At 38.7% G+C, this 20951-nt stretch overlaps 1 protein-coding gene across 2 annotated transcripts; it reads left to right on the forward strand.

Annotated features, from left to right (window-relative positions):
* Positions 1-8557: 8557 nt before the first annotated feature.
* en1a (engrailed homeobox 1a) lies at positions 8558-14008 on the forward strand. 2 transcript variants are annotated; one of them, XM_042426757.1, is made up of 2 exons: positions 8558-9715; positions 12225-14008. In XM_042426757.1, exons 1-2 carry the CDS (start codon positions 9154-9156, stop codon positions 12545-12547), a joined length of 885 nt encoding a protein of 294 aa, XP_042282691.1. In that variant the 5' UTR covers positions 8558-9153; the 3' UTR covers positions 12548-14008. The 2 variants fall into 2 exon arrangements, with proteins under 2 accessions (XP_042282691.1, XP_042282692.1); XM_042426758.1 differs by having other exon boundaries at positions 12228-14008.
* The last annotated feature ends 6943 nt before the right edge of the window (positions 14009-20951 follow it).

Genomic DNA, 20951 nt, shown 5'->3' on the forward strand with positions numbered 1-20951 from the left:
TCACTTCATTCAGTCACCACGTCTGTCAAAATCCATCAACTGTCTTAAACTCAATCTGTCATCTCAGTATCATCTTGTTTTTCACCTTCGACATCTCAAAAATGTCTCAAAAAAATCTTCTTTATCCTCTAAGAATGTGGAAACTGTTGAGACCTGCTGCTGTTTGAAAGACAAAGTATCCTGATGTATAAGTGGAGGTGTGAGTTGCTTCTTTGTCTTCTGATGGTGTGATCACTTTTGGTTTCCTGATCATGTTGTTGCAAAGTGTTTTAAAGCTCCATGCAGCTTCCTTAGAAACCTTCAGCTCCGCTTTGTTTAGAATAACAGTTTGACACCGTGTTTCCTGTTCTCACAATGCTGCTTAGTAAACAACAATCTGCTGGAGACTCGAGGCACAAACATATTTCTAAGAGGTGAACGAGCCTCTGATGAGTCGATCCAGAAGAAGATCAGTTCATTGGTGGTTTGGATCCAAACATGAGATTTGTTGACAAGAAGAAAAAATATAGAAAATCCTTTAAACTGGTTCTCTTCATATTTACGCTTCACTGTCTCAAGCTGGATGTAAGTTCAACATTTCAATTTAAAAAGTGATGATATGATGTCAGTGTTGTGTGAACAAAAGTGGACAAAAATAACTTTCTTCCAGTGGGTCGGAGGTTCTCGTTGATCTACAACACTTTCAGGAAACTCCTTTCAAGCTCATCATCATCATCATCATCATCATCATCATCATATCCAGAGATTTTATTCTAGATGCAGTTGGAAAAATCTCCACGATGATCTTACAGGTTGTAGTGAGGTCAGAGGTCAGAGGTCAGAGGTCACACGCTGACCTCAGCTTCAACTTGAACTCCTTCGAGTCTTTTTGAAGAACTGAATGAAAACACACACAGCTCCTCGTATCCAATAATCTGTCATTCCTCATTCATATAATGACAATCCATTGCTGCTTCTGCAAAATAAATACTTTTACTTTTGATACTTTAAGTAAATGTACCTGCTGATACTTTTTATCATGCAGGACTTTAACTTGTAATGTAGTATTTTTACATTGTTGTATTTCGACTTAAATAAAGGATCTGAGCACTTCTTCCTCCATTTATTTGAACCCACATCCTGTTTCTCTAACCTTAACAAAGTGATCATTTTAACACAAACCAGGATCTTTCTCTAAACGTAACCAGACTTTAACCACAGCGTCGTCATGTTTAACAGTGATGTTTGACAGATGTCGTCGTCCTGCTGATTAGAAAACACTCTGATTCGTTCTGGAGTCACGCAGTCAAACAACATATCAACATATCTGGAGCTTTAATTTGAAAGACTTGTTTCTTCAAATATCCTAAAATACATCAGTAAATATATAATTATGTATATTATAGAAAATCACAAAGCAAAACGTACAGAACAGAAAAACATTTGGCTTCAAATATAAAGATACAACAGAAAATACTTTAATTATTTCTTTTTGTTTTGTAAAGCACTTTAAGCTGTATTTAGTGTATAAAATGTGCAATATCTATTATTAATTATTGTTTATTATTATTATTTATGTCTCAAAGTGAAAGTCAGAACTGATCATCGAGAGTCGAGAAGTGAAAGAAATGTTGAAACAAATGTTGATGGAAAAATGTGTTGATTTAAAAAAGTCAGAAATCATATTTGACAAGGAGAAGAAACCGAACCTTAATGAACCTTAATGAACCTTAATGAACCTTAATGAACCTTAATGAACCTTAATGAACCTTTATTCATACAGTTTATCTTTATAGTAAAATGTGCTGTGATGTTTCACATGCAGGTGGAGAATCATTTGTTTATACAGAGACTTTAATGCGTCTAAATTTCTGTTTGTCTCAGCATTCGTTTCTCTTTTGATTTCCTTTTTCTTGCCGTGCTTTGACCTTTGACCTTTACAGTCTATTTGCAGCGCAGGAATCGAAACTCATTCCTGCGTGTGTTTATGTTGAGTTGCTGTTGTGATGCCTACAGTAAGTTGAAGCCATGTGAGAGTTGAGATGACCCAGCAGAGTCCGGAGAGGGAAGGACGCCGCTCTCACTTCCTGCCAACGAGAACTTGTGAACTTGTTTAAAAAGCTCAGAAGAAAACAACAAAAAACTCCACTCGGTTCAAACGCCAGCGCTGGAAAGTAACTAAGTACATTTACTCAAATACTGCACTTAAGTACAGTTTAGAGGAACTTATAAAGTGAACTTAACTAGTAAAGAGTTTTGTTTCTCTCTTTCTTTCTCTGTGTTCACCATCAAGTAAAACTTTAATTAATATATTGTATTTGAAAACGACAGCATGCCGTCAGTCTAAGAGACGTCAGTGGATTTGGAAAGCTCAGGGGGAGAAATGACAAGAGGATGAGGAAGAAGATGAAGGAGATGTGTGTCTGAAAGGGGAAAGAAAAGAAAAAAGTGAAAGAGGAGCTTCTTCCTCTGTCGTCAGGGACGACTATTCACTGGAGGTTTAATTATCGCAGCCTAATGGCTGATTATGAAGCGTCTGCACTAGTGATGTGCTAACGAGGTCACTTCCTGTTTCTGATGAAAACTAGTTGATAAAAACATCAGAGAATCAACCAAACTTACAAAATAAAAGAATAACTGTGTGTATAATCTGTAATAATCTGACAGTTAATTACAACATGTACAAACTTCTCAAATACAAATTCAAATAAGCTTTATTGACATGACAAAGCAGTACAGAAAATTATAAACATTGACAGATGATTAATAACTATAGAATAATATATAGATATAAACAATAATATTAAATACAATATAATAATAGACATTTTTACAGATGTGATCACACAGAAACATTTACTACAGAGTTCATTTCTCTCAGATTATGACAAGAAACTTCTCTCTTTTAGACAAAATACGACTTCTGAAGACGTCTCTTTGGATTTTTTAATCAATTAATTCAAATATAATATGCAGATTAATTGATCATTAGTCCTCCATCAGGTGGAAACAACCATGAGTCCAAACATGTTTGACTTTAACAGTTTGATGTTGTGTTTTTAGTTTCTGCTGCCATCTAGTGGCAGAAATCAATAAATGACTGCAGCTTTAAACAGATCGATTCTCTTTACTGGACAAACATGTGAGTCTGTATTTAAAGGTTAAATATTGTTTAATGATAACTGCATGTTGTTATATTGGTGGTTAAGTGAAAATACAGAAATATGGAACGATGGAGTTTTAATGTGTCTTCATCTTCTCACAGTCAGAGTTTAAAGATTCCTTCCAGACGTGTTTTAATCCAGTTCTTCTGTCTCTTTATGTGATCCCACACTGACTGGATAATAATAATAATAATAATAACTTTATTTATATAGAATATTCTAGACACAAAGTGCTTCACAAAGACATAAAAGCAAAAAGAGAAATTACCAGATAAATATTAAATAACAGTAGGATTTATACAGTAATAATAACATGAGGTTAAGATGTGAGACACAGAGTGAAAACAAGAACAATAAACTGATTGAAGAGAAAAAAAAGTGTTTTTAAAAGAGGAAACAGAGTCAGCTGGTCTGATCTTCCTCCTGCAGGTCCAAAGACTCTCCTCTGGTTTTTATGTGCCTTAAAAATTAAAATAATCATTAAAATGTTACATTTACATTACGTTCATACAGGTGAAACTGACGTTAGTGGACTCTTCCTCTTCCTGCTGCAGCGTCCTGGACTAGCTGAAGTTTGTTTGAAGTTTAGAAGTTGGATGTAAAATTCATCCAAATTCTTAGCAGATAAAAAAAAATATCTTATTTTCAAGATGCGTATGTCAAAGATGCAGAAGGAAAGCTGATGTTGAGATCAGAGACCGTCTGATGCTGCTGCTGCTGCTTTATGGAGAAGAATCGAAACATCTAAAGAGCCTCAAACTGCTGCACGGTGTTGTATTTATACCCTCACCGAGCACTTTATTAGGAACACCCGTCTAATCTACAACATCTCTGCCATAAATCTACTGTCACAAAGATTCTACATGTTCAGGTTTTGTTGACATTGTGAGAAAAGTGATGAGTTGATCAGCATGACATTGAAAAGATCAACACCAATAAACATAAAGTAGAATTATCACCTTTCTGACGATGTCAACAAAAACTGAAAACATTTAAGTGTCATAACAGCAGAATCTACGGCGGAGCTGTTGTTAGGTTGCATTAAACTGCACACGTGTTCCTGATAAAGAGCTCGCTGAGTGTCAAGTCATGTAGACGGTTACTGGAGTTTTTTTTACGCCCTGAGTTTGGCCTGTCAGGCTGCAGTCAGGCTGCTCTACCTTCCTCCTGCAGGGTGATGCAGCTCTAAAGGAAGATTACTGGAAAAGTATTCTACCGTCTCTGTGTGTTTTGGGGATTTTAATACCAGAGAGATGTTAGGATCAAGCATCAGTCGTATAATGACCATACTACTGTTATAACATCACTAGTTATATCAGCTATCATAAGGTATAAGGTCTTTTTTAAGTAGTTAGAACATTAACAGTACAGAGGTTTTAATAGCACGTCTATTATTTGTTATATTACCATTAATTAAGAAACTAATTTCATCTTAATTATAGACATGTATTTTGAAAACAGGATCAAAATATACAAGTTAAATATTCAGTAAGTACAACAAGAGGTCTGTCACAGTCAGAACTTAAAGATAAATACACACACACACACACACACACACACACACACACACACACACACACACACACACACACACAGCCCTTACTGCTGTTTTGTGTGTTTTCACTCGTGTTTCTCTGGTCGACCACTAGATGTCGCTCTGATATAATCTTCTCTTCCTGCTCTGTGTGTGTTTGACTCCAGTGATGATAAAATGATGAACAGTTGAGTCTGTTTCAGTAGTTGAAGCATCATCACCTCCTTCAGATGATGAAATAACACTTTTCTTCTACTTTAACACTCAGATGTTCTTATGAATCTTAAGTACTGCACTCAAGTACAGTTTTGAGGTACTTGTACTTTACTTGAGTATTTCCATGTGATGCTACTTTCTACATTTCAGAGGGAAATATTGTACTTTCTACTCCACTACATTTATTTGACAGCTTTAGTTACTTTTCAGATGCAGATTTGACACAATGGATAATATAACAAGCTTTTAAAATACAACACATTGTTAAAGATGAAACCAGTGGTTTCCAACCTTTTTGTCTTTTGACGTCTTACAAAAAGCAGTGTGTAGTCGGGGTCACATTTCACATGTCTATGAGTTGTTAACAGCTCCACCAAATAGTGATTTTTCCCTCTAAACTTCTCACATGCTTTCATTTCAATAAATGTTCAAATGATCCAATATTTCAGCAAAAATCAAAGATTAGAGAAAAAGTCCAAAAACTGAAAACAGATTTGTGTATCAGAACTTTGTTTTTTCTTCTTTCCTCTCCCATTAATCATCTCACCACCCCTCAGATTTATCTGCTGACCCTTTGGAGGGGCCCGACCCCTAGGTTGGGAACCACTGGACTAAACTAGCTAACTGTATATAAAGTAGTGTAAACTAGCTCCACCTCCAGCAGCTACAACAGTAACATGCTGCTCTAACACTGATGCTTCACTATTAATAATCTAATGATGTCATATATAATAATATATCAGTCAGAGGGACCAAACCACTACTTTTACTGCAATACTTTAACTACATCAAGCTCATAATACTTATGTACTTTTACTGCAATACTTTAACTACATCAAGCTCATAATACTTATGTACTTTTACTGCAATACTTTAACTACATCAAGCTCATAATACTTATGTACTTTTACTGCAATACTTTAACTACATCAAGCTCATAATACTTATGTACTTTTACTGCAATACTTTAACTACATCAAGCTCATAATACTTATGTACTTTTACTGCAATACTTTAACTACATCAAGCTCATAATACTTATGTACTTTTACTGCAATACTTTAACTACATCAAGCTCATAATACTTATGTACTTTTACTGCAATACTTTAACTACATCAAGCTCATAATACTTATGTACTTTTACTGCAGTAGGATGCAGGACTTTTACTTGTAATGAAGTATTTTTATATTACTGTATTAGTACTTTTACTTCAGTAAATGATCTGAGTTCTTCTTCTACTGCTGGTAAAATGGCAGCAAAACAAAAGAAAAGAGAATTTTTACTCCACAAATATGAGAATTAATAGTTAAAAACAAACAATTGCTGCGTTTTTAAAACAGAAATCTCTTTAAATCTCTAGAGTCTGTTTACATAACAGAGACGTGATATCAGGTTATTGATCTTTAAACACCTACAGATCACACTGCTGCTCTGAAAAGCCTCAAAGCTCAACTGTGCGTTTCATAACAATAATAATAATAATAATAATAATAAATTCTCTTTTTGAAAAAGATGAACTGAAAGTTTCATCTGTGTTGGAGGAGCTGCAGTCATCTGTGAGCGTTATGATGACGTAAATATGAAAAGAATATTCATTCATAATTTATTTTAAAAAATAAGAAAAACAAAGAGATTTGTGAAGACAGATTTATTGTTGGACATTTTTCAAAAAACAAAAACAAAGAAAAGGGAAAAAAAAACATTTAATTTTATATCTTTTTTTCTTCCCCCTTTTTTTTGTTTTTTGGGAATAAAATGTCCCACAATAGTTGAACACATCCATCATCATCTAACAGCTCACACATGAAAGCAGCTGCAACTATAAATTACATCCAAATTACCATCCATTCATTTGTATTTTCCTGCTGCTATTTATCTGTTTATTCTTTTATCCCCCCCCCTCCTCCTCCTCCTCTTCCTCCTCCTCTTCCTCTTCCTCCTCCTCTTCCTCCTCTAGTGACACCAAACATGATCTCAGGTTGAAGTTTAGTCTCCGGTGTAAAATGTTAAAACTGTGAGGATGTTATGAATCAGTGTGTAAATCCATCCCAGCCCTTCCATGAGAGGAGCTGACTGACTGACAGCTTCTTCTCAGCCTCACCTCACTCTCTCTCTCTCTCTCTGTGTGTGTGTGTGTGTGTGTGTGTGTGTGTGTGTGTGTGTGTGTGTGTGTGTGTGTGTGTGTGTAATTCTCTGACAGTTTGTTTGATTTGTGGACTTTCTGGCAGCTTATAAAACAGCGTCCAGAGTCCTGCAGGCTTCATATTAAGTGTTTGGTGATGATTATTATGTTGCCTCATAGCAGATTTTGAACTATTTTATTAGTAAAATTAATATATTACTCACAGAGTGAAGTGTGATATTATGTATATTTATATTAGTCATATAGCAGCAGCTACATGAGGGACATTGAGCATTAATTCCCCCCAAAGGATTCATAGAACAGAATCTTATACTAAGAGCTCATAATGTAGGAAAAATGAAATACATGAAAACACATGAACGCTGGATCAATAAAGGGATATTATAGGATGATAACAGGATGCACTGAAGGTCATTAAAGCATCTACTATTTGCTGGAAATGGGATTTGATTATGATGGCGGTTAATTTCTCTCTACACAGATTGGAGACATCTGCGTTTTTGGCGCGCTGAGGCCTCCGGATTCACATCAAAAAAACCAAATAAAACAAAAAGCTTTAATATGAATGAGACCGATGAAGTTGTTCCTTCCTGCAGTCTGTCTGTATTCTAGGCTGCAGCTTCTTCTTTTTTCTATTAACACCTTGAAAAAAGAAAAGCCGCTCCTCTGCAGCGCGCCTGTCTGTTATGCTGCATTATATTATTCTATCGGGGCTCCACTTTTTTTGCGCGCACTTTGATGAAGTGTTTGGCGCGGTGACGGTGACAAGAGGCTTTGAGCCGCTTTTTCTCCCGCAGCCAGGTGATGAACGTCCGGCTGATCAGGCGGAATAAGGAGTAATTAAAACCTATAAATTATCCGCCGGCAGCTCCTCTCTCCTCTCACGGAGAGATAAGAGCTCCGGCCTGGAAAACAATACCGGCTGACAATAGTGGCTTTGCCTCAGGAAAAGGAGGGAAACCCGCGTGGAGGTGGAGGTGTGGAGGTGGAGGTGTGGAGGGGGGGGGGGGGGGGGGGGGGGGGGGGGTGCATCCAACCTGGAGCTGTTCAATGGACGCATATGAAGATGTGGAAACTGTGATTGTTTTTTTAGTTTAATTGGGATAAAAGGTGAAATAAGGAGGTTTGTGTTGTAGGTTGACGCGCAGCTGAAGGCCTTTCTGCGTGTGCGTGTTGTGTGCGCGTGCCTGTGTGTGTGAGAGAGAAAAAACCCTAAAATTCATTTTATACACCAAGTTTACATTTAGTTTTATTTGCAAGTTTAGTTTAAAGTCGTTTCACCAAAAAAAAAATGTGAACAATTTTTTGGGATAAACGTGTAAAATGTTTGTTGTTTTGCAGCCGCCTCGCGCTCCCTGTCCGGTTAAAAGTAAACTATCTGGAGGTGAGCAGTTGAATTTCATCCAGAATCCCCAGCAGACAGTCATGAGGGGGAATGGTGTGTGTGTGTGTGTGTGTGTGTGTGTGTGTGTGTGTGTGTGTGTGTGTGTGTGTGTGTGTGTGTGTGTGTGTGATTTGCTCTCCTCCTCTCCCTCAGCTGTAACAGATACACCGTAACGAGGCTGAAGGCGCGGAGCAGTGATAATCTCTTGTTTGGTTTCTCTGTGAAGCCTGCTCGCTGCTCCACAGCTCTCCTCTTGGCTCAGAGACGTCTGACATTATTGGACGTCGTCACCCCATGTCCAAAAGTGTCCCGGCCGGTGATTGGCCCGCTGCGCTTTGGATGTTATTCATGCGCCTCCGGTTGGTGTGTGTGTGTGTGTGTGAGAGAGAGAGTGTGTAAGAGCGTGTGTATGTGTGCATGGTGATGCGATGTGAGGACTTTGTGAAGATCCGACTGTCATACAGCGGTGAAAAGCTCTGGGTGTGTGAGAGCGGTGCGCAATAGCAACCATAGCCAGTCTTCTAGTAAGTCACCGACCATGACGCGCCGGAGCGCCTTTACGCAAGCAGGATGTCCACACTTTGCGAATAATTACAGCAGCTAGCAATATTCCGGAGATAAAATAACTATGTTTTAGTGCTTCCTGTAGTCATATTTTGGATACAAACACAGGCCCACAAAGTGGAAGTGGATTGAGAGAATAGAAGCCACGTTCTTCAGAGAAGCAGCGATGGAGGAGCAGCGGGATCTGCACAGCACGGATAGCAGCGAGGGAGAGAGCGTGTCCCCGTCGCCCAGCCTGCCCTCGCCGCCCATACTGCCTCTGCAGGTCGCCCAGCAGGCCCACAGAACCACCAACTTTTTCATAGACAACATTTTGCGGCCGGATTTCGGTTGCAAGAAGGACCACGGCCTGGGCCCGCGGGAGAGGGCGCAGACCTCCGGCCGGGAACGCGTCCACTCGGTGGTCAGCAGGCCGAGTCTTCCCGGGACGCCGTGCCAGGACTCCAACTGCAGCAGTGACAGCACTTCGTCCTCCGCTTCCTCCACCTCTTCGGCGAGTCCCAAAAATAGCAACGGCAGCGGCGGAGGAGCCGCAGCCGCCGCCGCAGCCGCTTCCACCGGCAGCAGCGGCGTGAAAGCCGAGGAGAGGACAGGCGGCGGGGCCGGAGAGAACAACTCCTCCTCGCTGGTGGTGCTGAACGGCTCCGCGGCGCCGACACCGGAGAGCCAGCCGCTGCTCTGGCCTGCCTGGGTCTACTGCACCCGGTACTCGGACAGGCCCTCATCTGGTAAGGCAAAAGTTTCATGAAGAAAAGCAAAACGCTTCATAACGGAAGGAAAATACAACATAAAGTCACTTTATATTCGCGGCAGACGCTCAAATCCTCTTTTTTTTAATGACGTAAAAACTTAAAATAAATTCATCCCGCGTGCAGCAAGTTTCATTCAACAAAGCGCGAGGGTTATTTTAAGAAATCGTAAATAATGTTTTTAAATGTTAAAGAGCACAAACACAAAGGTCAGACTGAGTTTAAATTTGAAATCATTTCATCTTTACAAGCTTCAAATGAATCTTTGGTGTTTCAGAGAGAAAAGCAGTGAAATGTGTTCTCCATGTGTTCCTGCTGTCACATCACACTGTCTGAACATTCAACTCACACTAAAAACACATTTTTTTTATTTTTTTGCACGTTTTTTTTTATTTTTTTATTTTAACTTTCATGTGGATTTTGACTGTGAACTTGTTGGACTAAAAACTGGATCTATTAACAACATTATGACACATCATCCTTCATTCATAATTAACACATATAATAAATAGCTCGTGTGTTGTTTAGAGTTTTGCAGAGTAAAACAAATATTTGTATGTTTTTTTTTTCCGTCTCTTGTGTGATTTTTTCTCTATTATTATTCTCTAACGTGTCTTTTTGCTTTAGAATAAAAACTGTTTATGTTGCAACTATAAAAATGATTTCATTTGATTCTAATATTGACTTCCTGTAACGTGAAGCTGCAGATTTATTGAATAACTTCCGTCATCCTGCAGGATTATTTTGGCCTCGTTGTAACAGTTTTACGGATCGACTGCAGGACGTTTTTCTATCCGTATAAAGTCGTTGTTTTTTCCCGCGCTGAGATGCTGCTTGTGGTTAAACCTGCTGTCTTGAGGTGAATATACGAGCTGCTGCTGTCAGTAACAAAACAAAACAAAAACAAAAAAAACATGGCGGAATAAAACACAATGGAATTAAAGGTAAATAATGTCTCTCAGTCTCACATCCAGGAGACATTTTGAATTCATTAACAGCAAATACAAACATTTACCTGAAGGTGTAAAACATATTATATAATAATCGTGCATGTTTGTTCATTTTTATGTTAAAGATGAGACAATTAAACACATATTTTAATAATAATAATCCATAATCGTCCAATTAAATGATCATAAATACATATTATAACAGTATATTACGTCTTTAGTATTTAGAAATAATCCGGACTGTTGTGTTTTCTTTGAATACGGAGTTGATATAATATTAATATTTCATAATTCTAAACATGTTTAAATACATCTGTGAGGGAAAATATAACGCTGTTATTAGTTGATTGATCGATTAGTCCCATCCAGAAAATTAATTATCAACTATTGTGATAATCGATTGATCGTTTGCGTCATTTAATTAAAAAAAAAAGAAGTGAAAATTCTCTGATTGCAGATTTTTCAATGTGAATATTTACTGGAGTCTTTATTAATATAATATTAATAAACTGAAAACAAGACATTTGATGACGTCACCGCTACTAATAATAATATGTGTGATTTTCTTTTTTAATTAAACATTACAGATATTAAAACCTTCCACACATCATATTACTGTACAGTGTGTGTGTGTGTGTGTGTGTGTGTGTGCGGTGTGTGTGTGTGTGTGTGTGTGTGTGTGTGTGTGTGTGTGTGTGTGTGTGTGTGTGTCAGTCATCCATGCAGTCATAACAAGGCGGTAATAACGAGTTTGTTAACGGGCTGATGCTCAGCTGCAGCATCACACACACACACACACACACACACTGTACAGTAATATGATGTGTGGAAGGTTTTAATATCTGTAATGTTTAATTAAAAATAAAATCACACATATTATTATTATTATTAGTAGTAGTAGTAGTAGTAGTAGTAGTAGTAAAAAAAAGAAACCCTTGATGACGCCATCAAATGTCTTATTTTGTCCACAACTCAAATATTCAGTTTATTATCATAAAGGAGTAAAAACACCTGAAAATATTCACATTGAAGAAGCTGAAATCAGAGAATTTGGACATTTTTTTCTGCTCAAAATGATTAATCGATTATCAAAATAGTTGGCCTTTTTTTTGTGTGTGGATGAGACTAATCGATCAATCAACTAATCATTGCAGCTGTATTTTTTATAATGATTATTATTATCATTATTATTATCACACTGCTACTGATCCATAAAGATGTTAGAGTTTATGTAGGCGCTCAACAATAACTAGGCCTTCGTATTATTGTAGTAATAATAATTATTATCAGGCTATTATTATTATTATTATTATTATTGTGTGTGTGTGTGTGTGTGTGTGTGTGTGTGTGTGTGTGTGTGTGTGTGTGTGTATGTTATTATTCTGATCGCAGCCTCTGATGTTCTTTTCTCGACCTGCTGATTGATTATAATGATTATTATTATAATGATTATTATTATTATTATTATTATTATTATTATTATGCTGATATGCGCTGGATATTTATATTTCCGCTGTCCTGTCTCTTCGCTCTTACTGCAGGCCCAAGGACACGGAAACTGAAAAAGTCGAAAAGCGGCAAAGAGGACAAGCGGCCGCGCACGGCCTTCACGGCCGAGCAGCTGCAGAGACTGAAGACCGAGTTCCAGGTGAACCGTTACATCACGGAGCAGCGGCGGCAGTCTCTGGCCCAGGAGCTCAACCTCAACGAGTCCCAGATCAAGATCTGGTTTCAGAACAAGCGGGCCAAGATCAAAAAGGCCAGCGGCTTCAAGAACGGGCTGGCGCTGCAGCTGATGGCGCAGGGACTGTACAACCATTCCACCACCACCATCCAGGAGGACAAGGAGGACAGCGACTGACCCCCCACACACACACACACACACACATACACGCGCACACACACACACACACACACACTCTGTACATTGTAAATATATAATATCTAATTTAATGATGAGAGCGTGGAGGGGAGGGAGGAGGAGGAGAGGTGGGGGCTGCGCAGGTTTTGTCAGCAGCTTCTCTTCTTCTTCATCTCCGTCTCCTCCTCTTCAAAAGAAGTGACTCTACAGCAGCAGAAACTCTTGGACTTTGACCTGCCACCGCAAAAACCAAAGATTTTATTGGAAACCAGAGCCTGGACGATTAAAAACAAACAAACAAAACAAAACAAAACAACAAAAAAAAAAACAATAAAGAGAAAAAAAAAAGACATCCCACATTTAGCTCATTTCTATTTCCATCTGAGCTGAGAGTGAAATGGACCCTCTTCCTCCTCTTCTTCCTCCTCCTCCTCCTCCCACAGCCATAATAAGCGCGCAGCGGCTGGTGTTTCTGGGCAGATTCACTTCCATCCAGCTCATGTTGCTGCTGCTGCTGCTGCAGCCGCAAAACTCTTCTTCTTCTCTTAAATGGTTTTTTTTCTGGACCAACGGAGAGCTGCAGTAATCCTGCGGTGCGTTTTTACACACAAACAGAAGATAAACAGTCTGTCAGCAGCGGGAACGCGCAGTAAATCCTGGCGGGAATTATTACACAAACACTTGTGGACGCTGAGGTTTATTTGAACAAGTTCGCACACAATTAAAAAAAAAAAAGCTTCATGCGATCATAATTATATATGATGATCCCAGTATTTTATTTTGAAATGACATTTGAGTTCATTTATTTTAGGGTCAATGAGATAATAAAATCAAATCTCTCAGCAGGATTTTGTAGAGAACATAAATAAAATGTGAAAAAATACATATTTCTGCAGGAATGTTTGGGGAGACGAGATTTCTCAAATAATTTCAAATTATTTTTCCCACAAAAAATAATTAAGCGCTGATATGATCCTTCATATCTCAGAGCCCCAAAAATTATTATGACAGAAATATTTAATTAATAGATGTTAAAGAATAAAACGACCTCACAGCGCAGCAGCAAGCTCATTAAACTCCTCACTCCAAGTTTAAATATTAAATATTATAATAATGATGTTAAAAAATACGTAAAATAATCCAAATTGATCCAAAAAAAAGACAACAGAAAGTTTAAATTCTTAACGATAAAATAAGACGTTTCTTTCTATTATATTCCAATAACTTCCTGTTTCTAAGCTCGTGATGTGATCATTGATTTGTATCTATATTCCTCCGTGTTTACTACAGGATCACTGCAGCTCTCACACACATCTCACATCTCATCTTTTACACCAAAGTGAGAATATTTTGGCGCCTCTGTGCGTCATTTCCTCCGGTGTTGCCTTTTTTTTTATTTTAGCAGGTAAAACACAACAAACAGCATCAGACAGTCTGAGAGATACATGTCATCAATACTCACCGGAGGAGGGAGGGAGGGGAGGTGGGGGGGAGGAGGGGGAGGGGTGTGGGGGGAGGGCAGGGGGGGGGGGGGGTATTATATTATGTACATTTAAACCATGTTTCCAAATAAACACTTTTATATTGGAAAAAGAGGAAAAAAAATAGCGTGGAAACGATTTGACCCATTTTTATTTCTGCTGGATGACACCGAGAATATTCAATTAATAAATAGAGAGAGAGAGAGAGAGTGTGTGTGTGTGTGTGTGTGTGTGTGTGTGTGTGTGTGTGTGTGTGTGTGTGTGTGTGTGTGTGCGTGTGTTCTCAGCTCATTGGTTCAAGTGAGTGGGGGGGGGGGGGTGGTTGGGGGGACAACTGAATCCATATTCATACGTCTTTTGGAGGAGAGGAGGTGAATCTACACTGCGAGGCGCGTCGCTATCAGCGCTGTTCAAAGCGTTGCAGAGCATGAAATTGCCTCTCCGTCTCTCTGTGTTCACTCATTTCATCAGCCAGCCCTCTGCAGGCCCCCAAAAACAATATATATATATATATATATATATGTATAAAGCTGCTGGAGCTCCGAGAAGAAGAAGAAGAAGAAGAAGAAGAAGAAGAAGGGGAGCGCGCGCCTTTTGTCTGAACGTGACTATGAGACGTTTTTTTTGTTTTTTAAGACGCAGGAAGCTCAGCAGGGTCAAAGTTATTAAATATCCGCAAAAACCACCAAAACACGTTTATAATAAGAAACCCAGAAGACTGGAAGTAGGCCCACATGATTTATTATTATTATTATTATTATTATTATTATTATTATTATTATTATCTGTTTACATGATGACATCACAAACAAATCTGCGATTATTTCGATTCAAGATTCAAGAAACTTTATTGTTTTTCTCGTAATAACAGAAACGTCTTTGACAAACGTGACAGTTAAACCGGTTTTTTTTATTTCCGCATTGACGTGACGTTTCTTATACAACATATTAAATAAAACACAAGTATCAACCAAAAAAAATCACTATTAATAATCAATAATCTAATGTCATAAAACACATCTGATCAAACTGCATCTTTCTGACACGTGCAGCTGTTGTTTTACAGTAAATTATGATTTATATGAAGACATATATACACATTTATATTACCATTAAAATAAAGCAAAGTTTATTTATGTAGCACATTTCATACATGAGAGCAATTTCAAAGTGTTTTAAATATTTTTTTTTTTAAAGGAGAAAAACAACAGAACATTAAAATATGAAAATACAGAAACCAAACAGTCTGTTGTTAATTAACTCAGAACTTTGTTGTTTATTTGGGAAAATGTAACAAGAAAGAAAAATATTATTATTCTTCAAAACAGAGAAAGTTTACAGGATTTAATGTTTTACATTAAAATAACAAGTTTAAATTAAACTAATTCATCCTGATAAAATTCATAAAACATTTACATTTCTTTATTTGAGTGTTTTCATGGAAAAAAAAACTGATTTATGTGTTTATAAAATAAAAAAAAATGAAAGAAAAGCAGCTGGAAGCCAAAAAATAATTTCTCACCTTTTTTCCTTGAATCAATCAGTTTAAAAGTATAAACGAATGTTGCTGCAGCTCCGTCGACTCACTCGGATGAATCACAGGACGACGGTTTGTCTTCAGGAGAGAAAGATGAACAGATGTGATTTCAAGCTGCCAATAAAGGAAAAGATATGTGGAATAGAGAAATGCCCTCCGGTTACTCTGAGGAGTGAAATGAATCATCACTTCAACTTCCTCCAAATATTTGCCTTAATCTGCCTTTCTCTCAAGTTTATGTCATGCAGCGAGAGAAGAAGAAGAAGAAGAAGAAGAAGAAGAAGAAGAAGACTCAGGAACTTTATTTGCCAGCTTAAAGTGATGAAGAGGAGATGAAACTTTATTTATTCTGCAGCAAAAAAAACAGCTGGAATTTATTTTTTTATATGATTCTCCAGGATAGATAGATGGATTTTTATTTAAAGCTGCTCAGAGTGTGTGTGTGTGTGTGTGTGTGTGTTGATGCTGCTGACACAAGTCCACTGTGTAATTATTTTGGCCCAAATTACTTATCGAGTGAGCATCTTCCTGATGAAACCAGCTATTTCCTCCCGCCTGGAGGTCATCTGTCATCCAGAGCTTCATACTTCCCTTATAGGAAGAGTTTGTCTCTTCTATAATCGCTCTGGAGCCTGTCCAAAGAAAGTATTCCCCTTCTTTAAAAAAAAAAAAAAAAAAAAACCACAGGGTAACAGTAGGCTGAGAACAATTTGTCAAATTCAAAGGTAAATGTTGTGACAGGCTGACTGGATCTTTGCCTCTACCTGTTTTCTTCCACTCTGCTGCTGCTGCTGCTGCTGCTTTCAGATCTGCAGGGAAGGAAAAGAGGAGGTTTGCTTTCATACGGCCTCAGTAATGATCCAATAGAAAGCAGAGAAATATGATAATATCATTTATTCACATGCTGCATTTCTTCCATGCGTGCATAATTGCATAATAAAAGCATAGTGTGTGAAATCACAGGGTGTGATGCAAATTTCAAAACAATTAGACAAATTAACATTTCTCTACCAATTACACAGGACTGTATATATATGTGTGTGTGTGTGTGTGTGTGTGTGTGTGCAGCAGTGGACTGTGTGTTTACATGTGAAGCAGAGGGACTGCAGAGTACAGACAGTAGCCACGCACTCGCCCCCCGCGGCTACGAAGCAGCTTTAATTTACATGCAAATGAAGGCAATAAAAACAGAGGCAACACTGCTGCTGTCCTCCCCGCTGATGATGATGAAGAAGAAGAAGAAGAAGAAGAACTGTATGATGATGGGATGTACAGTATCCGTATATATATACGACCAGGAGGGAGAGAAAACACAAAGCCTGCAGGAAGAGCTGAGCGAGGATCAGCTCCGATGTTTCTGTCCTGAAGAATCATTAAAGTATTTTTTTTTATCAGCAGATAACAAACATAAAAAGCCTAAATTATCAGTAGTTTTAATAAATGAACAGCAGTGACTGAAGATATTTTAAATCAACAGATTATCTGATCAGATTATTGCTTATGGATTTGCTAACAGACTCATTAAGTTTGCTGTCACTACTTGTGTTTATCATGTCATAATGTTTAAGTGTCGACTCTAAACTCCCTCGTTCACACATGCAAAACATGCAAAACTATAAACAGGATTTAACTGAGTCAGTGAGTTTATGTATCACACACACACACACACACACAGATAAACAGAGTATTATGATGTGGATTTAATATCAGTATCACTCTAAAACAACCTTCTTGTTTAGAATGATAAGGCAGCAGCAGCACACACACACTTTAGTTTGGATTTATTGAAATATTTGCTGCTAAAATTCAACGTCTTTATACCGACACATGAAGAATCTGACAAAGTTTCCCAGCAGAGTTCTTGTCAGACGGAGCTTGTACGTTCACCTGCAGACCAACTGCAGAGCATTGATCATGTGCTAGAATGAATATGATCAATCAAACCTCAGCGCAAATATCATACATCATACGCTGGATGACGCTTCTTATTTATGTGTCTGGCTGCTGCTGCTGCTGCTGCAGCGGCGGCCGCGGCGGCGGCGGCAGGGGGGATTCAGGCCTCGGCCATTTCTGGAGAGTCCGGTGTCACGTCGAGGGACGGAGAAACAGAAACCCCCCCCCCCCCCCCCGTTCACACACCCTGCACCCAATAACTCACCCCCCCCACCCCCACCCCACCCCTCCGAACTTCACTCTTTGAAGTCCTCAGCACACACACACGCATGGGCAGATGAATCGGGTACACAAACACACACACCGGCTTTACATGCATGCAGACTTGTATACATGTGTTTCATATGCACACACACACACACACACACACACAGTGGCTGACAGTGTGGTGGGTGGGTGGTGCAGGAGGAGGCTATGACTCTAAACTCCACATGCCTCCCTCTGTCTACCAGCCTGTCAACAAGTGAGCTGTGAGGGACAGCGGAGCAGTTGTGGCACAAATGGCCGCCGTTGTTTTATCATAGGCGAGCAACAAATGTGGCATTGAGATGTACAGGCCTCCCACACTGCTGCTGCTAAACACTGTGTGTGTGTGTGTGTGTGTCAGTAAGCTGTGTAAATCATACATGGATTAGCTGGTAGATGGTTTTATATATATGTGTGTGTGTGTGTGTGTGTGTGTGTGTGTGTGTGTGTGTGTGTGTGTGTGTGTGTGCATCTGCCTGCCTGTCTGCTGGGCAGTGTGCGTTCAAGGATTACGCCGCTACATCATTTACTAAACATCTGATGTTTTTGGCCAGTAGGTTCACCTTCACCTGTGATGTCATGAAGCAGGAAGTCTTCGCTTTTATTCCTTTAATTGTTCGTCATAAACACTAAAAGAAGTTTCGGTGCTCGTGAACGTGTAAAAGCAGCTTCAGATATCGCTGTTTGTATCCGTCTCCTAAAAAGTCACGCTGGTGTTTTGGTTTTTTTTGGGGGTGGGGGGCGTATTAAAGCTTCCTCAGCCCACCTCCTCACCACAGCCCGCCGCGTTTCCTCCCAGACGAAGCATGCAAACAGGATTAGCTCATCCTCACACAAGAGCGTTTCAAGAAGAAGAAGAAGAAGAAGAAGCGGGTTTGATTCCGCCGCTCTTCAACAGGACCGCCATTCAAAGGGCCCCCTCGCCCCACCTCCACCCCCCCACCTCCACCTACCCCCCCCCCCCCCCCCCCCCCCCCCACACACACACACACACACACACCCGCTGAGGCGACGCCATTTTGATTCAAGACAGCCGGTAGGTGAGCGCCCCCCTCCCCCCCACCAACCGACGGTGTGCCTGATGTGTTTGTGGATCTCGTCACATATAAAAGTTGAACCTGAGCTAAAATCATCTTGAAGTTTCTTGCATCGTTTATAACATGACAACACAGACATACGGCAGCTGTAATTGTTAGTGACAGTCAGCTTTAAACACAACGGTTTGTTTGTAGTGTCACTGATGTTACTACAATCTTTAATTACCGCGAGGCTCCGGATTTCAGTACAATCCCACCATCCAAGAAAACACACACTCCCACTTCAAGAAACCACCAGCAGGCAAACGCAGAACACCAAAAACACACACCAGCGTCTTTTTTTATTTGTTTTCCGAGCAGCGCCGTAAAACTGTCTCCTCTGCTCTTTTCCGGGCGTCCAGTATGAAAGGTTAAAGAAGTAATAAAAGTGACAGCGCTGGCATTTCCCCAAATCATCTGTTTGCAATCGCCTTTTACTAAAAGATTGTCAAACAAAATGGCAGCGCTGCTTATGTGTGGCGGCGGGAAAAAAAAAAAAAAAAAAAAAGGGAAAATGGTTTCCTGCAGCAGAACAATGAGCTGTGTTAGGTTGGAAATAACAATGAACGCTATGAGAAGAAGATGTGATGCTTTTTAATAAGATGACAGACGAGGTTGTTTCTCCCTCTGGAGCCGAACATCAATCACTAAAATAGATTTACTGTTTTATTCTCTTGAAATGAGACAGAAAACCGTCTTTTACTGCATGAAAAGTGAGTTTTATTACATTTTAATTGAATCAAAAGGCAAATAAACATCCACATATCTAAATATACACAAACAAGCAGTATCAATAAAAATGGATTCAATTTAAATCTGCTTGTTTAGTATTTATAGCAGCATCAGCAGGAGAATATAAACATTTAATAAACAACAGAAAATTAATCCTCAACTATTCTGATATTCAATCGTTTTGATTCATTTTGAATGTGAATATTTTCTGGTTTTCTTTGAGTTTTCTTTGATTGAAAATCTTTGAGACACTTTATGGAACAAACAACCGATCGATTGATTGAGACAATAATCGACAGATTCAAGTTTTATACGATCGGTTTCCAGCACAGAGAACTTTATTAATAACACAACAACAGGCAGCACACGACTCACTCTATGATGTTTATAGTTAATAAATATCTGTGTAAATACAGTCAGATGTGTCTCTACAGGTTTTACGTCTTCTTATTCTGTTGAATGTATTTCAGTGACAGTTTGTGCTGCAGGTTATTTTGTTGTTTTTTAAGAATTATGTTTTTTTTTATTGTTTACCAGAATAAAACAAATCAACACAAACATCCTCTGCAACACTGCACAAGCACAAACGAAAACAAACAAACAAACAAACAAACAGAGAAACTATTTTTGACTTCCGGTCTTTAACTATCGGAGTCAGATTTGATTCCTAAAATTTGAACACTAACTTTTTGCTCAATAAGAATAATCGTCCGGTCGAACGGATCCTTTATCTGAACCAGAGAAGAAGAAATAAGACACTTCAGCCTCGTAGTGAACTAACTTATAAAACATGCAGCAGAGTCTCGTTTCATTCTGCACTTGATGAATCTGAAGCTTTGATGTCAAATCTGCAGATTCACACAGTTTTTGTTGCTTGTTTGTGTTTGAGTGAGAAAAGTATTGAAGACATTGAAAGGCTGTTATTGAATATTGAACAGTGTAAACGTGTCACAGTCTGCTGTTGTGTCGAAGAGTTTTTGTAGTTATAAGCAGTTAAAAGGACATTTTTTAAATTAATTTACAGTATTTGGCAACAATTATAATATTTTATATTATTAAAACTGTGTATCTTTACCTTCATACAGCAGCAAACTGATTTTACTTTTACTCTGTTATGTTTATGAGCCTTAATGATTATATTTGTCTACACACAGATCATTTCTGTTTGTGCTTTGCCGTATCATAAATATGTATGAGTGACTGGGAGGAGGTTTTCCATCTCCACAGCGGAGCAGACATTTATAGAGGTGTCAGAGACAGATAATCGAGGCGAGGGCTTCTCCGCATGAAATGAAAATACTTTGTGCAGGAGCCTTGTGTGTGTGCAACCTCCTCTGGGCAATAATAGACTCGCAGCGCGTTGTGATATTGAATCTTAT

This window comes from Thunnus maccoyii, chromosome 11, assembly GCF_910596095.1.
Source record: "Thunnus maccoyii chromosome 11, fThuMac1.1, whole genome shotgun sequence".
Taxonomy (NCBI): Eukaryota; Metazoa; Chordata; class Actinopteri; order Scombriformes; family Scombridae; genus Thunnus; species Thunnus maccoyii.